Source organism: Polyodon spathula, chromosome 23, assembly GCF_017654505.1.
Source record: "Polyodon spathula isolate WHYD16114869_AA chromosome 23, ASM1765450v1, whole genome shotgun sequence".
NCBI lineage: Eukaryota > Metazoa > Chordata > Actinopteri > Acipenseriformes > Polyodontidae > Polyodon > Polyodon spathula.
The window spans coordinates 11836078-11859402 of record NC_054556.1 but is presented as its reverse complement, the minus strand read 5'-3'; the positions used below and the strand labels follow the sequence as shown (position 1 = coordinate 11859402).

The following is a 23325-nucleotide window of genomic DNA, read 5'->3' as shown; positions in this document are numbered from 1 at the left end:
TTGCAATGGTACAGATTGTATTTTTCAAGAGCTAGTTCTAGTTGACTCCCATAGACATGTATTGTATTGTAGGCTAGATCAGTCAAAATGTCTTTAGTACCTGATCAAACCTAGATAGATAGATAGATAGATAGATAGATAGATAGATAGATAGATAGATAGATAAAAACTTCATTTAGATAGGGAAAACTAGAAAGCAGTATAATTCAATATGTTAACATAACATTATTCACCAGGGTTCATTCGATGTTATGAAGCAAAATGTGTTAATTCTATAGGGTGATGCAAAACTTTTGGGCATAGCTATATATTGTCACTATAGTTATACCTCCTTCCAAACACACATGTATAGTATATATATATATATATTATATATATAATATATATATATATATATAAATATATGTATTATATATAGATATATATAGATATATAATATTCTATAAATATTATATTATATATATATATTATATATATATATATTATATATATAGATATTATATATATATAGTGCGATCACAAAACACTTATTGTGAAATATAGCCATGTGACACTGTGACACGTAATATGCAGAGTCGCTTACAATAGGACATTGATTTAACATCACATCTGCAAGATGGAGCACAAGGAGGTTAAGGGACACAGTGAGTCAATCAGGGGCAGATGGTGGGGCTTTAAAAACCTAGGTTGCTCTCTGGTTACAAAAGCCTGGGACTTTAACACTGGAACCTTGGGACTGTGACTGCCACTAATATAGTATAATATAAATTTAGATGAAAAGTAATTGATAAACTGAAAACTAACAATAATTTGCTACAATGCTTCAGCTTCCACCTCCTTCAGGTAGAATGGTAGAAATAGCCAGGCAGACTGAGGTTTGGAAGTTGCACTGTGACCTACAGATGAGTGTTCTAAGAACACTGTGACATAGACAGTTCTGAGGTGGAGCTCCCAATCCTAAAAAGATGTGTTATCTTCAGTCCATGGGAAATGATCAATTACACTGCTTCTTCCTGCAGTATACCTAGTGGTTGTTAAGTATCCTGTTAGATCTTGATTCTCCTTGGATATCGAGCTATTTCCTGAATTCTCTCTACTCTCTTTCCACTCAGCCTGCTTCTATATTTGTAACAAAGCCATGTAGAAGATCTCCGATCAATGCAAACAAGAGCTTTGGTGGGCGTCAGCGTTCATGACCTTGAAAGAATGCACTCCCTGTTTTGCATGGTGTAAATTGTTTCAGATGGCTCATGCATAATCCTGTTGATGACAGGTTTAGTCCCTAGAAAAATAGGAGATTCCTGTTCACACACGAATGTGCCCCTGGAGAGCCAATTAAAAACTTTTCAAGATTTTTCAAATGTAATATATAAGCTTAATGAGAATCAGGCCAGCCCTGGCAGAAAAGCTCCTAACTTAGTTGTGTGTGATTGTAGGATCAGGTCCTTCTGTATGCTAAGTAAATCTATTTGCAGCCAATTCTCTGTACCCAGTGTGCTCTCTAGGGATTTTGAAATCTCACCCAACATGCTTTTTCAAGACTGATGTGCAATTCAAAAGTTTTAAACTAAACTTTATACAGTAAGAGTGATAACCACAACTATAAAATCAATTGCAACATTAACACTGGGCCCATTACCATTGTGTCTTTGTTGTATTTTAGTCACTATTTGAAACCCATTGAATACTAATAAAAGTAAAATGTAACAGTTAATGTTATTTAATAGTAGTATGTGTGTGGTAAATTACATTAATAAATCAATGTGGCTTTTGAAATTCACCTTTATGTTCATGTCATGTGGTATTATGTGCTGTACCTAAAGTTCTGGTCCAAAACTCTGTTTTAATGCATGTTCAAAGTGTCTTGCCTTTAGTGTACAGGCACAAAATCATATAATCAACACCAGATTTATAATTGACTCATTACAAACAAAATATTAGAATTTTCCTGAAAATTATAGTAAGATTTGCTTATCTAAATGTAATGTATTGGCTCCTCATCTCCTTCTACTGCACATAGGGCTATATGGTCAATGTATTCTTGCAGTCTTGCGTGATTTTGCAGAGAAGAGAGTGTGATATAGTCAATTGAACTAAACGCTGGTGGATCAAAATATTACCGCCATTGAAATCATTAAAAGAGGGGCACCATCTAAAGCAATGCTTGTCAGTCTCTTCAGAGTATTTTTTTACGGTTTTCCAGAAATATGCGCTCATAGCCAGTGTTGGGGAGTAAGCTGATTACATTTTTCAGTAACCTGTAAGGGTACTTAGACAGGTCAGAGAATGTGCTATCAGATTACCTTTTCCAGTGCCTATAGGAAGTATTCACCCCCCCTTGGATGTTTTCACAGTCTGTTGTGTTACCACCTGAAACCCTTTGATTTACACAACCTACTCAACACTGTCAATGTGTGAAAACATGTGGGGGGGGGGGGGGGGGGGGGGGGGTGTGAAAAAACACATCAATTAAAAATAAAAACCTGAAATGTCTTCATTGATAAGTATTCACCCCCTTTGCTGTGACACTCCTAAATAAGCTCAGGTGCAACCAGTTGCCTTCAGAATCCACACAATAAGTTAAATGGAGTCCATCTGTGTGCAATAAAAGTGGTTCACATGATTTCAGATTAAATACACCTGCCTCTGTAATGTCCCACAGCTGGGTGGTGCATTCAAAACAAATATACTACCATGAAGACCAAGGAGCTTTCAAAACAACTCCGGGATAAAGTTGTGGAAAGGCACAGATCAGGGGAGGGGTATAAAAAGATTTCAAAGGCATTGAATATCCCTTGGAGCACAGTCAAGTTGATCATTAAGAAGTGGAAGGTATACGGCACCCCCCAGAATCTGCTTAGAGCAGGCCTTCCTCCCAAACTGATCAGCCGGGTAAGAAGGGCATTGGTCAGAGAGGCCACCAAGAGGCCAATGACAACTCTGAAAGACCTACAGCATTATATGGCTGAGATGGGAGAAACTACCTATGTGTAAACAATAGCTGAGGTACTCCACAAATCTGGCCTGTATGGAAGAGTGACAAGAAAGAAGCCATTTCTGAAAAAAGCCCATGTAAAATCCTGCTTGGAATTTGCAAAAAGGCATGTGGGAGACTCTGAAAAGATGTGGCAAAAGATTTTGTGGTCCGATGAAACAAAAATTGAACTAGTTGGCTTAAATGCAAAGCATTATGTCTGGCGCAAACCCAACACAGCACATCACCCAAGTAACACCATCCCTATTGTGCTACGGGGATGGTTTTTATTGGCAGGGACTGGGAAGCTTGTCAGGGTAGAGGGCAAAATGGATGGAGCTAAATGCAAGCAAATACTTAACTAATCAAGACATTTCGTTTTTTTTTTTTTTTTCATTAACTGTTGTTTCACAATAAAAATTATCTTGCTTCAAAGGGTTGAGTAGGTTGTGCAAATCAAAGGGAAAAAAAATCCAATTTAAATGCTTCAAGATTTCAGGTTGTAACACAACAAACTGTGTAAACGTCCAATGGGGGTGAATACATAGGCACTGTATGGGAAAATATAAAAGAGTTACATTTAGTTACATTAAAATAGCAATAGGGAGGCAATGATGTTGCTTATGATAAGAAGAGGACAGGAAACAGATTCCCTGGAAATCCCTCCATTAATAAGGCCATAATGTAGCAGAATTACAATGAGCCACATTTGGATTGAAAAAACAGATATCAGTGTCTATCGATTTTTAACAGCAAGAGTTAGTTTCTAACTTCCACACAACGGGAAATCATTATTCCATCCCTAGTAAACGTCTCTATTGCAGCTGAACTTTATTATTTTATAATAATGTATAAGCAAGCTTACAGAAAAGTGATGTCAGATTGTAATATCACCTTATTACAAGACAATGGATTTGGAACAGATAAGGCCCACTTGCCCTGAAAAGCTAGAACAGGGGTTCCCATTTATTTTTCCCTGAGGCCCAGCTGTTCAGCTGCATTAGGCACTGAGGGCCACTATTAGCACTTTAGAAAAATGACTAATTAAAAACATTTTTAAACCTGTGACACTAAATAAAGATATTTCAGTTTTTTATTTTTCTTAAAAATATTTCCCAACATTAAACCAATGTCACTTTACAATAGTTGAGTTTGAGTTTAAATGTTTTTAAATAGAACGAAATTTCAATGTACCATTTGTAATTCATTAATATGAGAGAATTGGTCAGGGGTCTGAATACTTTTGCAAGGCACTGTGTGTGTGTGTGTGTGTGTGTGTGTGTGTATATATATATATATATATATATATATATATATAGAGAGAGAGAGAGAGAGAGAGAGAGAGAGAGAGAGAGAGAGAGAGAGAGAGAGAATGTCTTTGAGAGAGAGAGAGAGAGAGAAGAGAGATTTGAGAGACAGTATGGGAACCCCTGCTAGAACCGTGGTACCGATATGCTACCATTACCCTTTGGTATAGGACCCCTGAACTGAACATTTGGTAAGGGTACAGGCAATTTAAAAGGACAGCTATTGGATTATTAGTCATGACTCTTCTCTTTCTGTTTTTTTCTAGAACCGTTAAAGTAGACTGTTATGACTGGGACCGAGATGGCAGGTGCAGTAATTGGTTTTCTGACAGTGACATATCAACTCTGATTTAAAGGGATCAACTATATGCACTTAATATGAAATGTCTTCCCTAATTAATATCCTGTTATGTGTGTTCTCAATGCTTCTCTTTTGTTGTTTAGTTTATTGTTTGAGATGTTTACTAACTATCCCAGCTTTTGCAAAAAATCTTTTTTAAGAACTGTCAACTAATACCCTTTCAGAGAGACAGCAAAGCTAATGGATCGTGTAACCCATAGCACACTACTTTATAGAAAAGAAACATCAAAGGGCTTCTTTCCTATATAGTTGAACAATCATCTGTGTTGTGCTGCAACTTACAAATATGTTATAAACAAAAAAAACAGAAAGGACCGAAATCTACACGCTAACTGGAGTTATAGCCACGCATGCTGTAGCTAGTCTGATCAAGCCAAGTAGAGCACAATGGTGCACCTAAAATCAATAATAGGGGGTGCTGTCGAAGCCCATATGTGCATTTCACGTAGATAATAAACTGATCAGCTACTGTACTTTATTAAGCTGTGCGTTTGAGGTCACTGTGCATTATATCAGTTCATGACTTAAACACTCATGGTTAATCAAACGTGTGATGTGAGCTTCAACAGCATCCCCTGAGATATTTGTTGCACTCTTTGTTGGTAGCATGTGTGGATATGCCCGAATTGACATGTGTCTCAAGAATTAGAGTATTGTTTCAATATATATATTGAAACATTATTTCAATATTATTTAAGTTGCAACTTCCTGGGTGATTTATTCCTAGGTTTATAACTTCAGGAAACGTTTTTCAGAATAAAAAGTGGTACTGATAACACTTTTAAGTAAGTAGCTTTCTGAAAACTCATTATTTTCAAAGCTTGTTAATTAATGTTGAATACATCTCTGGGAACACAGCTCTGGAAATGAAAAATCAAATCACATTTTGTGCATATTTACTTAAACGGCATTACATTACTTAACAGAACATTTCAATACAAAAATAAATCAGATGTATGCTTCTGAAAAGCGAATTAACTCAAACTTCACTTACTATTTGTTGAAAACAATCCCATCAGTGTATGGGATGTATGATCAACAGCACAGAAAAAAGAAAAAAAAAAGTGATTTTGACTTCTGACTTGGATCTCACACATTTATTTTTACCTATATATGAAAAGTCACACTCATGAGTGAGGATAGCAAGGGTTGTGGTATGATACAACTAGAACTTTGGAAACCCTTTTGAATGCTAATTTAAAAAAAAAAAAAATGTTTAAAATAAGATGCTAATTAAAAAAGATGAACACAAATGTACTGTACTGCTGGAGAAAGAGTAATGTAGAAATTAAATTACATTTCAGTAATTAACATTTCCCAATCTCCTGTGAGATTGGCTAGTTCTGTGCAATGCTCAGCACTGGTGACAAATTCATTTCATATCTATAAATATTTAAACGATAAAATTGTGTAATAATGTAATAAATGTAGGGAGCAGCAATTCATTTTCCTTAAAAACTTAAATGGGACTGTGGTGTAAAACTGCATAACTGCTATGCAACAAAATAACATAATATCTAGCAATGTCGCCATTAGGTTTTACAGTTACCAGTCGAAAGGGTTTGATGGCTTAAAAGAACAAGTGGCAAAGATGGTTTCTAATGTTGCAGAAACTATTCAAGAGCTATCATAAATCAAACACATGTAAAATGTTTTTTTGCTGGGTTTTTGTTTTTTCTATTTTTCTCATTTCTCAGCAAACCTTGTGATTTTTTCTTCTTCCCCCATTATACAGTATATAGGCATACATTATACAACTCACAGACAAAATGCATCAAAGTTACTGTCTGAGATTTGCCATGCTGTTATTTCAATCTTGAAATAGACTGATTGGGAAATCCAAGTACCTCTGGAAATAGAACCGTCTTGAAAAGATTCCAATACAACATTACTGCACAAGAAGTGTATCAGCCTCATTCATTTCAATGAAGTCAGACTTTATTATTATTATTATTATATTATTATTATTATTATTATTATTATTATTATTATTATACCTCCATTTGTAATATTCTATAACCTTTAGTTTCTTTTCAGCTGCACAGTTTTATGGTCTTGTAGCTTACACTGTAGATTGAAATGGTTACTGTTCTGTTGTCAAATGTTATCATGAAATGTAAGTTTTTATTGCACATGGGAAGTCAGCATGTTGTTGAAAAGTAATAATAGTTTTCGGTGGTTATGGGAAGTCTGATAACATTCGGTTTAACAATAAAAAATATATATAAAAGCCACCAGGATACCTTCAGAACTATCTGTAATGGTGATTTTTTTAAAATCAATATTCTTATATATATATATATATATATATATATATATATATATATATATATATATATATATATATATATATATATATATATATATATATATATATATATATATATACAGTACCAGTCAAAAGTTTGAGTACACCTGCTTGAAACCAAATATGTAAATCTTGTCAATTTCAATGAAGTGGTCACCCCAAGCAAGGGGATTTCAGTCTGAAGTCAGTTAAAAGTCTGAAATGTGTATAACATAGTGTCAGAACACTGGCCTACGTATAAAAGTGTCTTTGTTAGATGTTCTCAGAGTTAAGTAACGTGTTACCTAATTAACCTTTTGTCACCAATTATTGTTAACAGGTGAGGGTCCATGATTCCTGTAAATATAGGTAGCATAGGCACAAGTTTGTCATTCCTGAATGTAAGGGAGCAGAAAATGGCAAAATACACTCAGTTAAGCAAAGAAGAAAGTCTGTAATTACTTTAAGAAATGAAGGTCAATCTTTAAGACAAATCGCAAGAACTTTGCAAGTGTCTGTAACTGCAGTGGCCAAGACCATCAAATGATTTGAAGAAACTTGCACTCATGAGGACCAAACAAGGTTAGGCAGGCCAAGGGTGACCTCAGAATCAGAGAACAAGTTCTTTCGCGTCACAAGTCTGCAAAACTGGTGATTAACTGCCCCTGAAATACAAGCTCAGCTAAATGCAACTAGAGGTACAGATGTTTCAACATCAACTGTCCAGAGGAGATTGCGTGAAGCTGGCCTAACTGGAAGAATTGCTGCAAAGAAACCATTGTTAAGAGTGCAGAATAAGAGGAAGAGACTTGCCTGGGCCAAAAAACACAGAAACTGGACATTTGAGGAGTGGAAGTCGGTCTTATGGACCGATGAGTCAAAATTTGAAATATTTGGGTCCAACCGCCAAGTATATGTAAGACGCAGAGAGGTTGAGTGCTTGAGTTCTGCATGTGTGGTTCCCACTGACAAATATGGAGGAGGCAGTGTCATGGTCTGAGGTTGCTTTGCTGGTGACAGAGTTGGTGATCTTTACCAAGTCCATGGCAAGCTCAACCAGCATGGCTATCATAGCATACTTCAGAGGCATGCCATTCCATCAGGATTACGGCTAGTTGGGCAGTCCTTCATTCTTCAGCAAGATAATGACCCAAAAACACACCTCAAAGTTGTGCAAGAACTATCTGGCGAAGAAGGAAAGTGAAGGACAACTCAATCTAATGACTTGGCCTGCTCATTCTCCAGACCTCAATCCCATAGACCTTGTATGGGACAAACTGGACAGAAGAGTCAAAGCAAAGCTAACCACAAGTGCCCTACATCTCTGGGAATTGCTGCAGAAGAGCTAGGAAGACATGTCGGGTGATTTCCTACTGAAACTTGTTAACCGAATGTCTCGTGTTTGTGAGGCTGTTATTAAGGCAAGGAGTGGCTATTCTGAGGAATCCAAGATTTAGAGACAATTTTCTATTTTCTTGAACATTGCTTTGATACTCCTTATGTTTTGTTTTGTATATTGTAACGTGTTTTCATTTTCAAGTATTTACAGAAACTTATACGACATAAAACATTGTCAGTTATGAAAAAACCTAGTTTCCAGCAAGTGTACTCAAACTTTTGACTATATATATATATATATATATATATATATATATATATATATATATATATAATAATATATTTATATATATATATATATATATATAAGGTACAAGTTGGTTTTCCTTGCTGTACATGTGTTTCCTTTTATCAGAATGGTAAAAAAAAAAAAAAAAAAAAAAGAAAAAAAAGTTGATTTATGTAAATAGGAAACAAGCAATACTTTATATATAGCCTATGCTAATAGAGAAATTATAAAACTGAAGGACAGGAAGATAAGATGTGACTGCCATCAGATGTTAATTTATGGTTTCATTAAACCTACTGCCCCTGAATCCGTTTTGAGTTTCGGTGTGGTTTCCAATCGGCAGTCACAAGACATGCACTTTAATAATTTCCTTTTATCAGCCTGTAAATTCATATTTCCACGTTTAATTCCTCCTCCTCCCTCTGCCTCAGTCATGACTTTATTGGCGAGTTCACCACAAGCTACAGGGAGCTGTCTCGTGGACAGAACCAGTTTAATGTCTATGAGGTAATGTTATAATTTTTTGTATTGTCTTTGTTAGTCACACATTGATTAATTAGTGAATCTCTTCTAGCTCTGACATTCAGGCTGGAATGTTTCCTTAGAATCGTCCATCAGCAAAATCTCCAAATTCAAAAAAAAAACTAAAGAAACTTTGGGATACATTTAATAAGCCTTGGATCTGGTGCACAGATTGCTGCACTGTGATCCAGTTTGCTGTTATTGCTGTTTCAAAATTAGGAAAAACACCTTGGGATGCTTTTTTTTTTTTTTTTGGAAGTCTTATACCTATATCTGAATTTACTATCTTGAGAAAACCCTGTCCTGTTATTATTGAATGCTATGCGTAGAAAGCTTTAGTTATAGCAATGATGTAACTATTAACATATCTTTTAAAGGAACATTTTCTTTAAAAACTATGTGATTTGCATTTGCACTGGATCCTGTCAACAGGAGAATCTCTTTTTAGCTTAAAAAAATAATAATGGTACAAGATCGTGAGCAGTCTATAATATATAATAACACAACAGAAAATGTTATCTTAACAACAGATGCATGTTTGTTTTGCTATTTGATATTTTGTTTTAGTTTAATAACTTTTTATTCCAATCCACTGGACATTTTTTTTAGATGAAAATAAGAAACATTACTTTGTTTCTGTACTTCTGATTTGAAATTAACTAGATCCAGATAGTATGAGATATAACTCTTACGTTCTGTAAAAACAAAATGCTTTCAGAAACGTGGGTGAAGAATTGAAGCACAGGGTATAATGTATTTCTTAAGCAAGGGAAAGAGAGATAGGTGAGACAGGTACAACGAATGCAAACAGGAATCATTCTTTTAATTTCATGACCTGAGGTTATCCTCGATGAAGTCCGCTTTATCTCTGCTGACTTTCCAAACTGTTTTGTTATACCAATTAAAATGAAATTATTGCATGCATGAAGAATATAAAAGCATCTCGTTGACAGAAGTAAACACATCCTTATTATAAACCTGCCTTTGGGTGTTTTGTGTTTGTTTAGGTTTTAAATCCAAAGAAAAAGGGAAAGAAGAAAAAATATATAAATTCTGGCACAGTAAGTGGTAATAAAATACTGTCTTACATATTAGCGATTTATATATCCATTCATTCAATTTTAGTTTTTTTTTGTTGTTTACTGTGGTTTTCATTATGACAGGCCATTTCAGATATCATGCATATTATCTTTGAGTATAAAAACAAACGGGTCACATTGTCAATTCTTTTGTGGAAATTCAGCATCAATGCAAAGTGACAGATGGTGGGACAGTACGTATATGTTCCAACAGAATGATTAAACTGAGAGGCAAAGGTAACAAGTTATTATTACATCTGAGCCCATCAAGTTCAGAATTGAAATGCCTAATACATGGGCTTCGGAATCACTTGTCACTAAAGCTGAAGGATCACAAAGCTCCTTTTTTTTAAGGAACGGTGGCTTGAAACCTGGTTCCAGGAGTCTGGGAGACCTAGTTTGAAGCAACTTTGCTGCATCCAAACCTGTCTCCCCTGGTGTGCCAGGCAGGGGCCTGAAACCTACTCTCCTGAAACCAAGTTGCAAGCCTCAAAGTGGCTTCGTATTACCTTAGCTTAATAGCAGCTTGGTTTCAAGCGGCCTATATATTTTTTAAATCCCAGTAAATCAATATAAATGCGTTGTTCGTGCCAAGCTGATATGAGCTGACTTTGAAATCTTCTTCTTCTTCTTCTTCTTCTTCTTCTTCTTCTTCTTCTTCTTCTTCTTCTTCTTCTTCTTCTTTTAAGGTAACTCTGTTGTCATTCAAAGTGGAATCTGAATACACGTTTGTGGATTACATCAGAGGAGGGTAAGGAGAATGTAATCAGGTGATAATGAGATTTTGGGTTGGTGGTTATCATGAGATATATATATATATATATATATATATATATATATATATATATATATATATATATATATATATATATATATATATATATATATATAAGATATCTGAATATAAAGATCTAGCTTGCTTGACTTTTGTCTATGGCAGGTAACGAGAACTTATGACAAGACCCTTAACACAGTCTTATCTTCAAAATAACAACACAATATTTGAGTAATTCCATTAAGAACCACTGAAGATGTAAACTGAAACTCTTTAACAAAAGAGGGAACTCAACTCGACTTTCCCCAGCACGTGTTAAAAGGTTTATCTGTGGGTGAGCCATTACCCTGCCAAATACTGTACGTACCAGCTGCCCATAGTGTGGCAATGCCACTGCTAACTTGTGAGACAGGAAAATGATGATTAAATCAACTTTCAAGCTAAATATAGATTTGTGAAGGCCAAATTACAGAATAATGAGAAGCTTACAGGTTAGTTTTGAAGGATTGAAAAGGATCTGGGAGGAAGACAAAAGCCAACAGAAAGGGGTCATGGTTTAATGTAAAATGGAACATTGTGAGACATGCTTTCAAATATGTGTGTTCTTCATGATAATTACATAGTCATTAATCCTACACAAATATGTTTTATTCATATACATTTAATATGAATTTTGTAAGAAATCACAAATTAGTTCATAGAGAAACCAAACACACTTTTTTTTTTTTTTTGGTTTGCAGATTTTACATTGTTACAGCTCTTTTTTGTATCGGTAAATTGGTGGGAGATGCTGTCTCTGCCATGGGCAGTGAAAAGGATAAAAATAAATACAGTGAAACCTGAAATACCTAGCTGCTTCGACAAGGTGCTTTTCTCATTCACTTAAAAAATAAATTCTGTTTCAAGAGCTGGAGACCACTTAGTTCAGGCGGCTATAACGCAAATTTGGGTTCTGGTTCAGCCATAATCGATAGCCTCTGTGCTTATAATCCCAAACTAATTCAAAGGTGGCTTTGTTTATTTTATAAAAACTAAAATAAAACTTAAAAAAAGGATGCAAACATCCCATCAAATAATAATAAAAAAACATGAAAACCTCATGTTTGTCCCACCACTAGAAACAATTGATCTATTTAATACATCTACTGGACATATAGAGACAGCAATATTAATGCCACCAGATTCTTAGTACTAGTGTGTTTCTGTGCTTATTTCCATTGTATTCAGGTCCACTATGATCTCTGTTAATTTATTGATGATTCTATTAGTTGTGTTAACATGGAGACAACCATGCGCTGTTAATTTATTTTTAACTCAGTTTTGTCATTTAATAAAGTGACATGTCAATCAATTTCGCATTTCATCATTACAGTTTCGTTAGATTGAGTGGAATAGATTACCAGGAATGAAATTGCTGAGCTGAGGTTGTTGCTGTATTTCCATCCTGCTGGAGCTTGGAAACTACTTTGAATCCTGACTTTCAATCTCCTCAAGTTTGTCAGGACAATCATCTTCTGTGCATGAGATGTGATGACCAAATAATCACTACTAGTTCCCACAGCTGTTTATTTATTTATGTATTTATTTATTTAAATGTAACTCCTGCACACTCTTTTAGATAGTTCAGCTGGGACCAGCACTTCTATTAATATTTTCAATGCCACAGTACCGTATATGGTATTTGCCACTTGGTGTGTCATAACAAATGCAACTTTACATTGTTGCATTAAAATCTTTGTCTGAGTATTATTGTAACACATGGTTTGTGCACATGAGTTTGCTTTCTTTTTTTTATGTAGGACTCAACTGAACTTCACTGTGGCAATAGACTTTACAGCATCCAATGGTAAGTGTACATAATGCATGTTCATTAGGCGCACGTTCCATTAACAGAGCAACCAGGAGAGACAACTTTCTTACCAGCCCCTATACTAGACTAGGATATGTTATTTACAAGTCTGTGAGTCTTTCTTACATCATATAGGACATTTGTGACCTTATCTTAGACCCCAGTGGGCATTAGCGGGCATTGTCAGTCTCTCACATGTTGCCAGCATAAGAGTGAATGGAAGGGCAGGGGTTGTTCCGATTAGGATTGGGGGGCATTTGCAGGGCTAGGAGGGGGAGCTCTCCTGGTGCCTGCCAGTGCCACTGTTCATCACTTTTCAAAGGAAATACATTTAAAAATAATCCAATACATGCTTAAATCCACTCCTTTGTAAGGAAACAAATTTGATGTCTGCAAATGAGTGCTCACAATGCCAATTGCAGTGTTAGTAAGTTTCCATTTATTGATTCCAATATTAAAAAGTTACACACATGTAAGTTAAACATTTATCATTAGACACAAGAAATATAGCACCCAGTTACAAACTGAAATCATGTATTGATTGGTTACCTAATGTTCTGGGAGAACGCGCAGGTACAGCGATGGTCTGTCGTCAGGAGAGGATTTAGGTAGCTTTTCTCACTTACAATCTCAAGTGGCTGTCTTAAATATCTTGCCGAACCGTGTGTGTGTTATGAAGGGAAAAAAGGTATACGATTTATTAATGTTCAAATGTATTATATAGGTTATATAAAGATTCCTCCACTGTAGTGTAACAGAACTCTGTGAACTTTGCCTACTCTATTTTCCTATCTTGGCGTGAGTTACAATGTTGTTCCAGACACAGAACATACATCTCTTCTAAACAAAATGAAATGCACCCCACTTTATCAATTCCTTGTTCCTCTGTGTCCTGGGTTGGTTGAGTTGGAAAACACCCTCCCCCCACTGCTTAATTTTCAGCTGTGTTGAACCTCAGTGTTCTCAAGTGTGCTCACAATATTCATTTAACCTTCATTGATCCCTACACCTTATTCCACAAGGTAACCCATCCCAGCCAACCTCTCTGCACTACATGAACCCCTACCAGATGAACGCCTATGCCATGGCTCTGAAAGCAGTGGGAGAGATCATTCAGGACTACGACAGCGATAAACTCTTCCCAGCATATGGATTCGGGGCCAAGCTACCGCCAGATGGAAAAATCTCCCATGAGTTCCCATTGGTAGGATAACCTTTAAATGAAAAATGATAACTTTTCCTGTTTTATTCCTTAATGCAGGAATCAATGTTCCATATACAAGGCCAGGTTAAAGAGGAATGGGGTGGATTATACTGAAGTTTACCAAATCCTAAATGCTTTAGATAGAACCCCACTCACCACTTTAATCTCCCCTTTCAGCCTTCAATTTGTTTAATTAATTTTTTTCCTCAGTGGCATATTTTCAGTGTTTATCTTGAGACTATTAAATAAACAATGATGGCACTGTGCAATTAAAAACTAAAGTTTACATTTTGCTTCCCATGTAACTAAAACACGTGAGTTGTAGTCATTTTAGTTGTAATGACGGGTACAAAATACAAACATACTGTGATGGCAATTAATTATTTTTCAGCAACCTATCAGTAAAGACTGGAATCAGTTAGTATAACTCTTAAAATACATTTTAGAAACATCATTCTTAAATAATGTTTCATACACACATTTGTGAGAACCGTGATTTGGCAGCATTTGTCAGGTCACATCCTGGCTTCACTCAGGATTCCAGAGGGAGTGTCGTATTGGCTTTGGTGCTCCCGCCAGTTAGTGAAGCAAAACTGGCAGGGACTGTTTCTCCCTATCGGGCTATAGTGGACACTACTGGGCAGGCGCCTGGTGCGTTCAAGCAGACACCTGTGGAGCTGGCCTTTGTCCTCCAGTGGCCTCTCTCTCGAGTTCCTGGGTGTAATGAGGCAATTGGTTTGGTTGTGGGATCAGAGAACGCTCGCTTACCTTCAGTTCTCCTGAGCTGTTGTGGAGATTACTTTGGTGGGGGAACAATTGGACAATCTAAATTGGGGAGAAAACTGTGGGTAAAATAGTTAGGCACTGTAAATTATTCTCAATTTGTTCGTTTCTCATTTTGCAACATTAACATGGATTTGCGGAGAAGACTTTTTAGAAATATGGCCCATATCACAAGGGGTATGGTATGTGTCATTGTTATTGCTATAATTTTACACTGGGCTACACGATCTGTTCTGTACTTGGGTCTTTTTCAGGATGGTTGCCCAGTTCCGGATTTCTATTTGTAAGTTTGTCATACCAGCAGAGGTCAGAATCCATGATGCCAGCAAATCACACAACACCAGCAACCCTATTTATTTTCATTATCCTGTTGTTTTACTCAGTACTATCAGTTTCAACAAGAACTGAATTGAGGCCCATTTCTCACAAGTGCACTCAGTTGCTTCGAGCTGTGATAAGTGGAAGAGCTGGCTGCAGAACTCCTTTGAGTGGCTCCTAGTTTACTGATCTTGATTAAAACATTAGTAGAATAAGAATGTGTGGTGGTCTACACTCCAGAGGGGTCATTCCTTTTAAAATGACTTCTAAGTGGCAGTACATTAACAGGTTCAGGGAACACTGTTTTTAATCTTTCCCTTCTCAAGTACTGCACAGTATCTCTAGGGAGATTCTGCTGCTGTTCATGACCTTTGAATAAATGATGAGCCCCCACAGAATGCTTCACTTCAGCATGATTTTGCATAAACAGAAATGTCAGTAGGGAGATTGGTAATGAACCATGTAATGCTTAAGAACTTCAGGTTTCTCAAAAGAAGTTAAAATGCCAGTCAGTAACCTCATTACCTAATGGAAAAATTGCTTACAGAACATGCATAGTGGTTTTCAAACTATATCCCTGTAGCCAGTATGGGCAACAAGGGTACAAGCAATACAAAGTGCATGTTAAAAAATGCTAACTTAGTGGAAAGACACTATTCAATGACAGAAACTACTGTTGAGAACGGGGACACTATATGGAAATTGATAGCATCTTGTACTGTATATTTTAGCCATTAGATTACATTTTTATGTATGTATGTTTCCTTTTCACCTGTTCCACAAGGCTTTCAGTTGCTGTAGCTAACAAAATAATTACCTACCCTGCCAAAAAGGTACTATAGTAGTACTATAGTATACTGTAATAGTACTATACTATACTGTAGTAGTACTATAGTATTTTGTAGTAGTACTAGTGCTATAGTATATTGTAGTAGTACTATGGTATACTGTACTAGTGCTATAGTATATTGTAGTAATACTATGGTATACTGTACTAGTGCTATAGTATATTGTACTAGTACTATGGTATACTGTACTAGTGCTATAGTATATTGTAGTAGTATTATGGTATGCTGTACTAGTGCTATAGTATATTGTACTAGTACTATGGTATACTGTACTAGTGCTATAGTATATTGTAGTAGTACTATAGTATACTGTACTAGTACTATAGTATACTGTAGTAGTACTAAAGCAAATTTTAGCAGGGTATCACCTATCATTTAGTCCCATTCTCTATACAGGTCTTTAATGTGCAATTTTAACAAGAAACACATTATAAGAAGCATGCATTTTCATTTTGAAACACCTGGTAGTGCGCTCCTTTAAGATAACAAGTTCTCAGTTTGGTTAACTTACTTTAAGGAAGTCTTTTACACTTCCTAGGTCATTTCACGTTAGTGGCTGCAAAGCATGTCAGTCAATAAGGGAAGCAGCTTGTTGGTTAATAACAGCAAAGAAGATGTTTAAGAGCATTTTGTAATAATTGTAAGTCACCCTAGATAAGGGCGTCTGCTAATAAATAAATACTATTAAGAATAGTAAGAGGTGGGGACACTCTCTGGGGTGAGAACAGAGGTTGTATTAATCGTCAAACCCGATAATGAAAATCTAGGTTTCCTATAGCATGTGTTTCTTTCAAAACTGCACATTTTGAGACCGGCACAGCCAATGGAAGTGCACTACAGGTAAGATTTTTATTTATTTTTTTCTCAACCACAGTCACTATAATCATAGCTACAGCAAAACCAATGCAATCCCAATGTGTATCAGCCTATATGTCATATGAGAGATTTAAATATGTATGCAGGCTATGTCTACTGTCTAGCTCACTCTTTACTCTCATCTCGGGGTGTTACTACAGAACCAGGGTGATTCACTAATGATAGTAATTAGGATTGTTTATAATGGAAATGAGTTACATTTCTTTAAAAGCTCATTGTTTTTACAAACTGATAGCTATGGTGTGTGAGGTAACAGTGTTAGAATTTTTAATTTACATAACTGAGATGTTACTCACACTGTCAGTGTTGATTTTTGACTGTGGCAGTTGATGAATGAGTTTAATTCATACTGATGAGACATCATATGCAACAAATAAGCAATTATGACTGCTTGGGAATTCAAGTGGGGTTTCTCTGTCTAACCTGTGTTTAAAACATCACAGAAAGAAGTTGCAGTTCACTGAATATTCAGTGATGAAAGGATATTTCCCTAATTTAAAATACTCAATCCTAACAAGATACTGTGCAGGTAATACTAAAGAAAATGTAATAATAAATAAAAGACTTTAAAGGTTATATTTTATGTTATCTACATTTTCCTAACATTGCTTGCCAGTTTAAAACCCTGTTGTGTGTGTCTGCTAGCAGCCTCCATTGCAATTATTATTTACTAGACTTATTAACTATTTAAACCTACAGTAGGGTTAACTTCTGTGTCCTCCAAAACTGGATTTTTGTACAGTGATTTTCCATTTACTAAGAGAGGTGCTACAGTGGCAGAGAGGGGGCGGGGTTGCAGTTGTCAGTGCTCTGAAAGAGATGATTGAAAATAAATACACTAAATAACTTGGGGTTATAATCATTATAATCCAGCAAATTACACTCAATAAATCAGAACCATTAGCAGATTGAAGCATTACAAGAAATGACAAAAACACATTTTTTTGATCGTTATTACAATGGATTATCAATGTGTATTGTATACATTCATATCATTAGTATGTCACTTTGGTACCATTCTGACCAGCTTTCGTACTTAGTAAATGTACATTGTAACTGTGTGTAGTCAGTGTTAATATATTTTGAAGTGTGTCAGATTTTCCTTTGCTGTTGGTATTTTCAGAATGCAGACTATGAGAACCCAAACTGTGTGGGAATAGAAGGGGTGCTAGAAGCCTATTTCCAGAGCCTTCGAACAGTGCAGCTGTACGGGCCCACAAACTTCGCCCCTGTTATTAACCAAGCCGCAAGGTAAGATGCATTAGCTAAATGCATTATCTGTGATAATCATTTTGAAAGCTGACAAAACATTCAGCACTCAAAACAAATGTTCTACTATTGAATTTCATTTTGAAGAGTGTGAGCTAAGTAGTCTTTGTGAAGGTGTTCAAATTGAAATAAGGCGTTACAGATAGTTCCACGGCACAGCGCATGATCTACAAAAAAAACAACAAACACAGATATCTTTGTGATCAGAAAATCATGGAAAGCTTGATGCAGGTAAGCTCTGACAGTGGCAAACACTCGATACAAACAGAAAGCACAGATTACAAGTACACAGGTACTGTAGCAGACAGCATAAAAAATAAAAAAAATAAAAACTATAAAAATGAAAAGAAAACATCCCTTACCAAAGTAAAACAGTGAAGGCAACAACCATACGTGGATTTAATAGTGCTCTATACATTCAGATGGTTAAAAGGTGCAAGCCTCTGCTAGACACCTAGAAACACTGTGTTTTAAATTAGCTGAGACGGTAATTCGGAAATTGGAAACGAAATTCCTATGACTTGCAGCATTGTTATATTCCACAGGGTTGTCAAAACACAGCTGACATGCTCCCTGCAGTCTCCTTCCCTCTCCTGTCTCACATAGAAGGCTACTCTCATTCCCTTGTGTGCTGATATTATGCTTCTCAAAGGTTTCATAATGTGAAAAAAAAAAAAAATTGACATTCACCGCGTATTAAAAAGAAAAGAGGGAAGAAAGACATAACAGACATTTACAGTGGAGCATGTTATACCTGATTTAATTGGTTCCAGAGGTCCTTTGGATAAGTGAAAATATCATATCTCTGAGGGAATCGTGATACTACATTGTCTTTGCTTTATTAATGTCAGGGCATTATAAATGAACAAATTCAGCTAAAAGCAGTGTCTACCAAAGTACGGTACTGCACATCTACTATGCAAAGAAAATCAGTAAAAATGATTCCAAAAAAAAAGTGCACTATTAAAAACAAAGCACTATAACACAGTATTTGGACATGACAAAGCATCATTCCAAAAATAGTTATTACCGTACTTCCTTAGTCCATGCCAAAGTAATCTGACAGTTTATTTATGTATTGTTTTTATTTTTTTGCACCGAAAGTGCGTGTAAACATGAGACATAAATGGAGTTTATATATATATATGTATATTTTCACACTTTATAAATATTATAATATATAGAAAAGTTATATATATAATATATATATATATATATATATATATATATATATATATATATATATATATATATATATATATATTATATATATATATATATATATATATATATATATATATATATATATATAAATAAGCTTGCAAGCAAACAGCTTTTGAAGATCTCAAAGTTGTGAAAAAATATTGTTTCCGCTTTAACGGTACAGTCATTGTATTAACCCCGAGGACCAGGATTGCAGACCAACCCTCATAATTCAAAACAACATAAAATCTGATCCTAATTTTTCTGACCAGAAAAATATCTTTGGTTTCTGGAACAAAATGGGCAAAATAACAAGGGAATTGCACTTACTCTCTATGGTTCATTTTGTGGTCCATGTGGCCCACACTGCACAAGAAGTGACACCAAAACACAAAACGTATTCATCTGAAGCAGAGCACGGAGCTCCTGAGTCAGATCATGTTAATAGCCTCTTGGCTGGTAGATATGTAATCAGCAGTGCTAGGGCTCCAGTCTTCCCCTGATTGTCCTCTGTATGGGATTCGTGTGCTCCTGCACTTCCCCTGGTTGTCCTCTGTATGGGATTTGTGTGCTCCTGTACTAACTCTGATTGTCCTCTGTATGGGATTCGTGTGCTCCTGCTCTTCCTCTGCTCTGTGGCTTTGAATTGCAGTAATGGAAGTGCTGATATGGAATATGTGCTATTCCATAAAGATGGTTATCTAAATGCTGTGGGAAAGTATTTAGCCAAAGGCATTCTGGTTTAAATGATACATTTGAGTCAAAAGCACTCAGTTATGGGATTTTCAGTCAAACCAAACTTTTTTTTTTTTTTGCTGTGTTAAGTTCAACTTTTTAGATCATAGTAATAATTATATTATGATTTTAAAGATTACAATATCGTTAATATTATATATATATATATATATATATATCTATATATATATATTATATATTATATATATATATATATATATATAATCATACTTAAGACAATCTGTTAGTATGAAACATAGACTAACAGAAGTAGATTGGAGTAAAATAGAGAAAACATCCACAGAACCACAGAAAAAGGTTGTTTCTTCAAAAATGTAATATTAGAAGCGCAAAACAATTGCATCCCTAAAGTAGACAAATCTAAATATAAAACTAAATTGCAAAAATAGTTTAATAGATCAATTAAAAATCAGCGAAAAAGGCACTTTACAGAGCGTTTAAAAGGGACCAAGAACAAAGTACACAGAAAGAGTACACGGAACTGCAAACACAAGTCAAAAAGGAAGTTAGAAAGACCAAGAGAGAAATCAAATGAACATTGCTAAGGGGGCTAAAACCAATTACAAAATGTTTTTCCAATATTACAACAGCAAGAGAACATTCAAAGAGGAGGTTAAAGGTCTAAGAGATACAAATGGCAAAATTATAGACAAAGAACAAAAAAAATAGCAAATATATTAAATGATTACTTTTCACAAGTTTTTACAAAGGAGGATACAGACAGCACGCCCCACATGTCAACCTGTTCCTATCCAGTTTTAAATAACCAAGGCAGAAGTGTTAAAGGGACTAGGAGCTCTTAAAATAAACAAATCCCCTGGGCCAGATGAGCTCCTCCCAATAGTACTAAAAGAAATGAAAAAAGTTATTTACAAACCGCTAACCAAGATCGTGCAACAGCCTCTTGACACAGGGGTTGTACCGACAGACTGGAAAATTGCAAACGTAATACCAATCCACCAAAAGGGAAACAAAACTGAACCAGGTAACTACAGACCAATAAGCCTGACTTCTATTATATGCAAACTTATGGAAACTATAATAAGATCCAAAATGGAAAATTACCTATATGGTAACAGTATCCTGGGAGACAGTCAACATGGTTTTAGGAAAGGGTGGTCATGTCTAACTAACCTGCTCGATTTTTTTGAGGATGCAACATCGATAATGGATAATTGCAAAGGATATGACATGGTTTATTTAGATTTATTTAGACACATGGATATTAGACAAAGGGGCATTCAGAACAGAAAATAATAATAGGCACTTTTTTACACAGAGAATCGTGAGGGTCTGGAACCAACTCCCCAGTAATGTTGTTTAAGCTGACACCCTGGGATCCTTCAAGAAGTTGCTTGATGAGATTCTGGGATCAATAAGCTACTAACAACCAAATGAGCAAGATGGGCCGAATGGCCTCCTCTCATTTGTAAACTTTCTTATGTTCTTATATTCCTTTAAAAACTTGTAACTGGTTCTATAGCTATATATATATATATATATATATATATATATATATATATATATATATATATATATATATATATATATATATATATATATATATATATATATATGTGTGTGTGTGTGTGTGTGTGCGTGTATGCAAGTCTAGATTTCAGCTAGTCATTTACCCCTTTATAAACCAACCAGCTGCTTTCCCTATTAACTGATATGCTATGTAGCCAGAACAGACTTCTAGTCTAAACTTTGTTTTTTAATTTATTGAATTAGTCTCTTTTAGAATTTCTAAATGTAGCACCATTACCAGTATAGTCTGTAGTGTTCCCATACTGGTTGCATGGGAAGTCCCTCAACACCAAGATGCTCTCCCTCTGGAAAGGATTGAGAACCCCCACAGCCAATGAGTGTCAAGGGCAGCAAACCCTCTACCAGAATAAACAATTATATTACATTAAATTTACATGAGTTATCATCAGAAAACTAACAATCTACAGTAATGACACAAATTATGGAAACAACAAATTGTTTACAAAACAACTGGGAGTAGCAAATATATTGCAGATTTTTTCTCACTTAGACCCTTTACTTGCTAAATATCTTGGTATCTCTGAATAGATAATTGTCTCCTCTTTAAAAATATGCAACATAATTTAATGAGAAGGACAAAAATAATGATAAATTATAAATAGAACTGTACCCTAACAATGCTGAATCACTGCTTGGAGCATTTTTGTTCTATTTTAGTGGTGACTGTCCAGTGGTACAATATTCAGTGCAGTTTTGTCCTTGGCAGTCCTTAGCCAGAAACCTATTTTTGAAGAGAAGACTATTTTCTATTCAGGGATACTAAGATATTTAGTGAGCTCCCTATCGCCAGTTTTTCTACTTACCAAGAGAAAGGCGAACATTTGGGGGTATTATTATACTTGTGTTATTAATTGCTCATTAAAATATTTCCATGATTTATCTATTCCGAGATACCAAGGGAAAATGAGTGATATAATCACCACCCCTAATCTAGCTGTAAATCATTTATTCTTTCCGTAATTTATATGTACTTTATGTTTCCTTTTTCATTGAAGTGATTTGAGAGACTGATTTCTGCCAGCATGCAATCCTAACTTGGCCTGAGAGTCTCCGCATTGTAGTTTCATGAAAATAAATGACACTGATTTTAAAAGGCATAAGAAAACTGAAAAATAAACGTTGCTGATGTTGTGGTACATGTACTTGTATTGCATGTCTGGCTGCCTTGATTAAAAGATGTATCGATTTTGTAGAAGACAGCATGGCATTTTGTAAACCTTTGTTAAACTACCTGAGATTTTATTAATCAGGGGTTGCAGATGTCACTCACAAATATGGATGTTTCCTACGTAATTTAAACTAGTGTCAATGCATTAATGACCAAGTTAGCATGTATGCATATCAAGCAGTAACAAGATATAAAGATCTTGTACACTGTGGTTAAATAGTGACATACATGCCACAGATAAAGCATGGACTGGACTGCAGGTAGCAGCAGTAAACCGCGGGGAAGAGGGGGATACAGTTGCACATCTTGTGTAAGGGTATTTAAAGACCGATTACTCTCACAGAAATAAACACTCTTTATATGAACAGGGCCCTTGAGGGCTCCAGTGTTTTGAATGGTGGAATGGCCATGACTGGTCTCCCCTGTTCTGTTCCAGAGGACAGGCCATTGTCCTGCCCAGTGGGAAGGTTAGTTAGTTAGAATTAATTCCTAACTGGAGCCACTCTCTTTCTGTCTCGCCGGGTGCTGTGAACTGTACATGCACTCTTATATACCACCTGTTCCATGA

At 35.6% G+C, this 23325-nt stretch overlaps 1 protein-coding gene across 1 annotated transcript in view; it reads left to right on the top strand.

The window, feature by feature from the left end:
• The window catches only part of LOC121297714 (copine-9-like), a 119377-nt gene that overhangs the window by 80300 nt on the left and 15752 nt on the right, over nucleotides 1-23325 (top strand). Inside the window, exons 11-17 of the mRNA XM_041224163.1 lie at nucleotides 4548-4589; nucleotides 8988-9063; nucleotides 10086-10139; nucleotides 10847-10908; nucleotides 12732-12778; nucleotides 13804-13985; nucleotides 17934-18061. Of these exons, the coding sequence (XP_041080097.1) occupies nucleotides 4548-4589; nucleotides 8988-9063; nucleotides 10086-10139; nucleotides 10847-10908; nucleotides 12732-12778; nucleotides 13804-13985; nucleotides 17934-18061 (591 nt within the window). The remainder of the gene's footprint in view (nucleotides 1-4547; nucleotides 4590-8987; nucleotides 9064-10085; nucleotides 10140-10846; nucleotides 10909-12731; nucleotides 12779-13803; nucleotides 13986-17933; nucleotides 18062-23325) is intronic.